Raw genomic sequence first — 9,068 nt, forward strand, 5'->3', positions numbered from 1 at the left:
ATGTGTGTAAAAAGTTTGCTAAGAACCTCTGACAACAGCACCTTTTTCATTACCACGGGCTTCCCCTCAAAAAAAAAAAAAAAACCCTGTTTTCATTACTGAAAGTAAGAGTGTTTAGAACCTAAGTATATACAAGTTGATTTCTACATCTTTTTATTCTAATTACAATCATTTCTACATCTTATTCTAATTACAAACTCTCAGTAACACTCTACCTGAAACACAATAGGACCCAAACCTGATAAGAAACTTCTACCAATAAAATATACATATCACAGGGTCACACACAAAAAAAGAAAAGTTACCTGTATCAACTTGGAGCATCTATTCATCTAGCTTGCAGCAATCATATGCCCTTTCCTCTTCTCCCATGTCTCGAGCCAACTTGATGCTGCCACGTTCTTCATCACCATCTCATGCAAAGAACAAGGCATGAAACACAGACAATTTCAAAAAAGAGGAAGAGCATACCTTATGCACCTGTTTGTATTGAATAGAAGTATAAGTCCTTAACACCAAAGAAGCAACTTTTTTTTGTTTGTTTGTTTGGAAAGAAGGCATGTAAATGACCGTTTCATTAGAATGAAACACCTTCAGTTACATTTCGGAAGTTTAGATACTAACAACTAACAAAAAACCATCAAAAGCCCTACTTGGCCAACAACAGGTCTCTGCACCCACTGCATCCTTGACCTAGCCATTACCATCACAAACCATTCTAATCAACTATTATACTGTCAAATCATAGATGTGGAGTTGTTGAGATTTATGTATGTTTATTGCATTAATAGAAACTATAGGGTTATATTGGTAAGAAAGGAATTATAGAGAATCTTACTCATTTTTTTATTTATTTTGACAAAACCGATACTGCAATCAAGAATTGACCAGTATCGGGATTATTGCCCGTATCTTAAGGCACCTTTATCCATGGATCAAGCCTCCTTAGCCACTACCTACGGATCAAGCCTCCTTAAGACAACCGAACATGATCTCCTTAGCGTGAATTAAAGTTTAATCCTACTATCCATGCCGAACAGTTTTCAAGTATAGACAAAACACGACATGTTACTCATCCATCAAGTAGTGTTTCTATTTTGCTAATCACCCCAAACTGACAGCTAGTAATTTACATGGAAATGTCATTCATCATTGTACCAGAATAAAGTCCAGAACCAAGCTTGGACAGAAAGCTTGGGCATGAAGGAGAGGTAGCGGGTATAGGGCTACTAATGGACTGGAGGAGCTGATTAAAGGATGACCAAAAATTTCGATTATTTGATTTTCTCAATGTTATCGGAGCTAACTGTGAGATTTAATTAGCACACTGTCAGACAGATGGGGGTTTAAATCCCCAATTTTTGTTTTTTGTTACAGGGGTATAGGCCTAGGGAAAGGGTAGATAAATGTATAGTTCTGTATATATGTGAAAAACTGCAGCTAATTTAACAGGCAGTTGAGGTACTTATTTTCAGAAAACAAAAAAAATGTCAGCTGCGTCTTGTATAGTTGCAACATGATTTCAAAAGAAAAAAAGGAAGCCAGTCGAAATATTTTAATTTGAACTGTTCAACAAAATAAAAGAGTAGCTAAACGACAAAACTGACACAACTATTTTATCCACAACTGGAGTGGGTTGTTCATCAGAGCCCCATACACTGGAGTTCAATCGACAGCATTGTATTTTGTTGCATCAGCGCCCATGGTGATAGCCTGATGGTGTATTTACTATTGGTCAGGAAGAGGAATGGGGAAAATAGAAGAAAGTAGAGACGTGAATAAGAAGCACATTAGATTTAGAAGGGGCACCTATCAAAAAAAAAAAAACAAGAAGAAGATGAAATAAGAACTAGAGAGGGAGGACTAAGAACAACTTGATTTGGTATAGATCTCCTGCACTGCAATTTTTTAGTTTTGATTTCTGTCCCATTTTCTGTTCTGCAGTTCTTCTTCAAGTAGTACAATATGCCAGATCAAACCACCCTTATTCAACTTCTTAGTTCTGATTCCTGTCCCATGTTCTTCTTCTTCACATAGCTTCTAGTTCGATTCAACATCTTCACATGGTTCCACTTAATAAAGACTTAACTCAATTGCCGACAACCATAAAAAAAAAAAATAACGACTTAACTCCCAAGTTTGAGTTTCCTTGTTAAAATTTAATAATGACATGATCTGGATAAAGAGAAAAAAAGGGTGGTATATGCCGTTTGGAAATACGGGTGCAGAACCAACCATTATGATTAAGTAATGTACATAATAATAGAAGAAATAGCACTAATTATAACAAACCTCATCTGAGGAACCAAGTTTGGTGGGTTGAAGTAACACTGGATTGGTTAATAAAGGTACAATTCTTTGGTTTTCTTCTTCAGTGTTTAGTTTGGTCAAATATTTTTCTTCTTATCTTAAACTATCCCTTGGTCCTCTGAGAAAAGCTCAAGTAAATGCAAACAATACAATAAATCACCAAAAGCAACATTTATTTGAAATCAATTCAGCACTCAACCAGTGAGAATCTGATACAATCCTGGTACTTCCTCTCATTTAGGGGACCAATATCCAGAAATGTTATAACTGCAAATAAACAAATATCAAGACGTGCGACTACATCGACATAAACTCAATATGCTACAAGAATGATCAGCTCATGAACAGTTCTTGCAACAGGGATAGACATTATTCAAATTTAACCCAATAATTGGTAGCTGGAAACCTACACCAGCACTCCAGCCTTCTTCAGGAATTCATTGAGTCCATTAAACGACGAACCACCTTCCTTCAAAGCATTCTCCATCAAATGTTTAATCTCTCTTGCCTTCCTCCTAATATCCTTCCCTTTCTCACTCTCCCCCATCACCATTTCTATCACCTCTTTGACCCGCTCCTTGTCCACATGTGAATACTCATAATTACCTCTTGCCAGTTCCACACCAGCGCCCCATTTCTCCAACATCATCACATTATAAAATTGCTCTGCTGAGAGAGGCCAACCGATAATTGGTACACCATGTACCAGGGACTCAAGAGTTGAGTTCCATCCGCAATGGCTCAGAAAAGTGCCTGTGGATTTATGTGCTAGTATACTAATTTGTGGAGCCCACCCATGTATGAACAATCCTTTCCTCTCCTGTCTCATCCTCTTCTCAAAACCTTCAGGTAGCCACTCAGGTTTAAATTCTTCTTTTACATCAAACCCAACAGGTGGTCTGATGACCCACACGAAGGGTCGACTGGCTGCCTCAAGACCCAGTGCAAGCTCCATCATTTGTTTTGCTTGTATTGTGTTTTGGGACCCAAATGAGACAAACAAAACAGACCCCACCTCGTGAGAATCCAACCAATTTATGATACTATTATCTCGTTCTACTGACGTATCGGGGGCACGAAGCAATGGTCCTATGGGCCAAACTGGCATTTTAGAAGTTTTTCTAAGCATACCAAGCCCAGTGAATTCAACCTCTTCTACGGTGTTGGCAAGCATTGCATCAGTTTTATAACAGAGTAAAGTCTGACCTTGAAAAAATTCACCCCAGAATTCGGAGACATTATCATCAAACCAGTATTTGGGGAGTTGGGTTTTATGGAGCACAACTTCAGGGTACTCAGGAAGAAAAAACTCGTCTCCTTTCCGAATATTTTTTGGGAGATGAGTGGAAATAGAGAAGAACACGGCCGAACCGAAACTCCCACTTGAGATTAAAATCGAATGAAAGCAATTATACTTGCGTGCGACATCGACTGACCAGGCGAAGAAAAAGTCAGCAACAATGGAGACAGGGTTGGAGTTAGAAACGATGGAGGCAATGAAGGAGTCGAAGGCAGGGAGGAGAGAGAGGGAAGCATGGATAAAGGAAATGAACTGGTCAAAGCGGAGAGAGGTAAGGGTTTCGGTGTGTGGGGGGAGGTTGAAGGATTCAGGGGAGAAGGGGAGGGAGTGGAGACGGAGAGGAGAAGAGGGAGGGAGAGAGGAACGGATGGATTCGAGGGTGCGAGGGGTGGAGACGAGGGTGATAGTGAGGTCGGGGTGGTGGTGGTGGAGAAGGGAGGCGAGAGAGATGAAGGGGTTGATGTGGCCTTGAGCAAGGAAGGGGAAGAGAACTATGTGTGGGGCTGGGGCTGGTGGTGATGGTGAGTTACTGGTGGCCATTAGAGGAGAGGAGATGGTGTTGGTATTCACATGTGCAATTAGATCCATTAATCATAATAATGACATGAATGAAACAATCGCAATCAAACCAGCATGGTCATACAAATACTGAAACTCAACCTACACTCACAAAAATAAAAAATAAAACAATCAGAATTGGGAAAAAACAAGGTAAGATAACTTAGAACATGAGGTACCCGCTGCAGAAGCTATTGCAGGAGTTCTTGCAAAGTTTTGAATACCTCGGTACTTCCTTTTCCCACACTCAATCCCAACTCGTACAGAAAATCCAACCTCTCCTGCCTCCTGCACCAAATTCAATTAAAAAGGAGTCCAAATTGAACAATTCACTTGTGTCGTATATTAGTATTGAGGTCTGAGGATATATTAGCAAAACTGAGACTATATTGAGTAAAGCTGGTAAACATTCACTACTGAGCTATGAGGATGAAGAAATAATTGCAGGTATCAGAGTAATGTTATAATACATACAAGCAACATGTATACACCAACACTGACAAGCGAGGGACACACAACAAAAAATAGTGTTTTTTATTGTTTAGCTGTATGAACAGGTTATGTGCTGAGAGAGAAGCTAATACTCAAATTTTTGGTGAAATACATCAACAGCAGCATTGACATTGCGAGTATCAGACCATCCATTTAAAACCCTTGTTAAACAAAATTACCTGATATTCTCTTTTCTACTCTCCTCTCTGTCAAATGAGACCGTCCATGGAGGCTTTATCGTCGTCGTTGCCGCGCTCTCTTCTTCCAAAATTGTTCGGCCCCACTCGCTCTTCTCCCACCGTCACCCTAAGCCTCAGTCGGAATTGGTGCTCCGTCTTCTTCTTGAGAGATGATGAACGGCGAGGTGAGAGAGGCGGCACACTTGAGAGAGAGACGAACGACGAGGGGAGAGAGGCGCCGAAGGAGGGGAGAGAAATTCCGAATTTTTTATTAATAGAAATAAAATAAATTAAATATTTAAAAAGAACACTACTTTTGAGTTTTTGCGAAAACTAAGTAGATCGGGCTCTGTAAACCCGTCCCACCGGACGGGTCCAATTGACCCGTCCCGGTTAATCGGATTAGCCGTTAACCAACATCACGGAAAAAAAAAAAAAAAAAATTCCGGACGGGTTTAAGCATCCCGTCCCGAGCCTGAAAAAAAAAGAAAAAAAAAAGAAGAAAATCTGGACGGGTTAAGTAACCCCGTCTAGAATTTCAAAAATTATATTATATTATTATATTATATTATATTATATTATATTATATTATTATATTATATTATATTATGATTTTATATATATTATATTTTTTTTGTTTTTTATATTATATTATTATATTCATATACTTATATATATATATATTATATTATGAATATAACTAGTTTAGTTGTGGTTAAGTTCACCAAAGTGTTTGGTGAACTTAACTCCAAAACTTATTAAATTGGTTTCAAATGACGAATCCAAACCGTTAGAACCTGCCTATCTTGCGAGTGATGCATCTACATGTGAAAATTTTAAACGTTCAAATTAATTTAGTATAAAGTCAAGCGGTAAAAAAACGTTCAAAAAATAAATGCACTAAAATTAATTTATTAATCTTTTAATCTTGACCGATTGACTTTATACTAAATTAATTCAAATGTTTAAAATTTTCACATGTAGACGCATCACTCGCAAGATAGGCAGGTTCTAACGGTTTGGATTCGTCATTTGAAACCGATTTAATAAGTTTTGGAGTTAAGCTCACCAAACACTTTGGTGAACTTAAGCACAACTAAACTAGTTCTATTCATAATATAATATATATATATAAGTATATTAATATAATAATATAATATAAAAAACAAAAAAAATATAATATATATAAAATCATAATATAATATAATATAATATAATATAATAATATAATATAATATAATAATATAATATAATATAATCTTTGAAATTCTGGACGGGGTTACTTAACCCGTCCAGATTTTCTTCTTTTTTTTTTCTTTTTTTTTCAGGTCCGGGACGGGATGCTTAAACCCGTTCGGAAATTTTTTTTTTTTTTTTTTTCCGTGATGTTGGTTAACGGCTAATCCGATTAACCGGGACGGGTTTACAGAGCCCGATCTACTTAGTTTTCGCAAAAACTCAAAAGTAGTGTTCTTTTTAAATATTTAATTTATTTTATTTTTATTAATAAAAAAACCGGGAGAGAAATTCGCGTAGGAAAAGGACAAATTGGGGAGAAGTCGGAGTGTTTTATGGTTAACGGGTTTAATTTCAGAAAATATAAAATCCGTTTTAATCTATTCGCTTAAGTCGCCAAAACATTAGATCATGTTTTCCTGAAATCAACGATGGATACTGCCCATCGGAACCAAACTAGGTCCGATGGGCATTGGACCTACATCGATTCCGTTGGTCAGAAGTAAGAACAGAGGAGAGAGTGCATTGAGAAGAGAAATGGAATCTGCCGTTTCCGTCTCTCCACAGGTCACAACGAATTCGTATCCTCTGAGTTAACTCAAATTTTCAATTAAGATCTGAACCGTCCGATTTAAATCCACACTAATATCAAAGACCCGCGGGTTACAGACGTGGACCGAATAAGATTCGAATTCGCATCCTCTGGGATATCTTGCGTGACTTTTTGGAATTTCTCAACCGTTCAAATAGTTTTGCACGAATCTCAAAGCAAAAATAATACTGGCCCCCTGCGCTATCCCCGAATAGGCACCGGACACATCGGTCACGCAAAAATTGAGATATCTCAGAGGATACGCACTCGTTAGATGAGTGCGTATCCTCTGAGATATCTCAACTTTTGCGTGACCGACGTGTTCGGTGCCTATTCGGGGGTGATGTAGGGGTCAGTATTATGTACGCTTTGAGATTCGTGCAGAGCGTATTTAAACGGTTGGGATTTTCCATAAAGTCACGCAAAGTTTGAGATATCTCAGAGGATACGAATTCCTCGTTAGATTCGGCAAGAACACAGCCAGTCAAATGGAGGTCTGGGTTCTCTGCGGCATTTGTGAAGGGGGATTTATGCAGCAAGTTGCTGTATTGTTGTCCTCGCCTGCTGACTGCTGTTGAGTGATGAGAGGATTTTAGTTAAAATTCGGTCCGGCTCAATTACGGAGTGTGAACAAATCAGTTCCGATCCGGCCTTGATTTGAAAAGAATAATAAGCTCGAGTAGAGCCCGGTCCAATTTATGCTCAACATTCGACCCATCTGGAAAAGTGCATGTTATTCATGAGTATGGCTAATATAACATTAGTGTCATTTCAATCTATATAACACAAACTTCAAAATCTATCAAATCGAGTTCAAATGATGAATCCAAACCGTTCAAACCGATCTACTTCATTAGTTGTGCGTTTACATGTAAAATTTATAAGTTTTTGAGTTTATTTGGTATCAAGTCAAGCGGTCAAATGTGTGAGTTTTTAAGTTAATTTTAATACATTCATTTTTCAATTTTTTTGCCGCTTAATTTGATACTAAAATAACTCGAAAATATAAAAAGTTTGCATGTAAACGCATCACTCATAAAGTAAATTAGTTTGAACGGTTTGGATTCATCATTTGAACTCGATTTGATAGGTTTTAGAGTTTGTGTTATATAGACTGAAATGACACTGATGTTATATTAGCCATACTCGTTATTAATTTATTCGTTAGACTTTGATTGACTCTAGAAAGTAGAAAGAGTAGAGAATGGTACAATTGAATATTATCAATTAATCATTTTTTTTAGGTTCCAGAGCTCGTAGTAAGTTGCATTGATTTAAAAAAATGTATAAAGCAACTATTATATTATATTAGACAACGAATATCTTTAATAATATTCAATTATAAACAAAATAAACACACACAGTGTCTATATCATGTTGACACAAATTTGATTATTCTTACTACATTATAATTATAGAAGCCTATTAATTGTTTTCTCTGTGTACATATTTGTCTTGGTTCTTCTGACAGACTACACCGTACCGAACTCTTCCTTGTACACGTGGGTAGCGGCTTGTTGTCAATTAATAAGTATTAACTTCAAAAGTGAATTGTTATATAAGAATTAGGTCTTTGTTAGAAAATATTTGTTACTATAGCACAGTTTAAGTTAATAAAGAAAATGAGATAATTTAAAACTTATTTGAATTAAGAAATGATCTCTTTGATAAACTTCTTGTATTTTTCAAGAAATGATGTTTTATTGAAGCATCCGATTTTTGAAGAAGAAAGTTGCAACTCAGAAGATTATCAGTAGAGTTTAAAAACCTCATGTTTTATCTTCGTTTTTTAAAATTTAAATAATTAATCCGAATTTTTGAACATAATCTTCATATTAAAATGTATTTCAAAACCAATTTTTCTTTTTTTTTGGAAACTTTTTATTGTTTTTCTAAAAAGGTACAGATCAATATTTTTCAAAAATTCTAGACCATCCGAAAACTATGTTAGACAGTTAAAAGTTAAAAAAATATATATAAAAAATTTGATCTCTAGACACATTTTAATATGGATATCATATTAAACGGTTCAGATTAACTATTTGAATTTTTAAAACGAAGATAAGAATATGAAACACAATTAAGACATGAACTACACAGGACATTTCAATCATACTCAAGAATATAACCCCTCCAAATTAGAAAAAAAATTCTTTATTCAAAAGTAGATCTCTCATATCTTAAATCAATATAAATAAAATACAAAAATGGTCCTCTTATAGATTTTTAAGTATTGTGCTAAATAACAGAAACTTCACTAAAAAAATTGCATTAAATTTGACACAACTATGACTTTACTCTGATACTAGTTTATCTTTGTTTATGTTATATTTGCTTTATGTCTTTATTTCATTTTTTTAAATTTGTTTTAGATTTAATTTGATTTAAGATGAAAATTGTT

At 35.9% G+C, this 9,068-nt stretch overlaps 1 protein-coding gene across 3 annotated transcripts; it reads right to left on the minus strand.

Annotated features, from left to right (window-relative positions):
- Positions 1–243: 243 nt before the first annotated feature.
- On the minus strand, positions 244–5,093 carry LOC144562471 (UDP-glycosyltransferase 92A1-like). 3 transcript variants are annotated; one of them, XR_013514092.1, is made up of 4 exons: positions 4,840–5,093; positions 2,721–4,456; positions 1,596–1,809; positions 244–480 (listed from the first exon to the last, which is right to left on the minus strand). XR_013514092.1 is itself a non-coding variant. In XM_078311706.1 (3 exons), exons 2-3 carry the CDS (start codon positions 4,196–4,198, stop codon positions 1,797–1,799), a joined length of 1,491 nt encoding a protein of 496 aa, XP_078167832.1. In that variant the 5' UTR covers positions 4,199–4,449; positions 4,840–5,093; the 3' UTR covers positions 909–1,796. The 3 variants fall into 3 exon arrangements, 2 of the variants coding, with proteins under 2 accessions (XP_078167832.1, XP_078167831.1); XM_078311706.1 differs by lacking the exon at positions 244–480 and having other exon boundaries at positions 909–1,809; positions 2,721–4,449; XM_078311705.1 differs by lacking the exon at positions 244–480 and having other exon boundaries at positions 909–1,809.
- Between the last annotated feature and the right edge of the window lie 3,975 nt (positions 5,094–9,068).

Source organism: Carex rostrata, chromosome 11 (assembly GCF_964058835.1).
Source record: "Carex rostrata chromosome 11, lpCarRost1.2, whole genome shotgun sequence".
NCBI classification, from domain to species: domain Eukaryota; kingdom Viridiplantae; phylum Streptophyta; class Magnoliopsida; order Poales; family Cyperaceae; genus Carex; species Carex rostrata.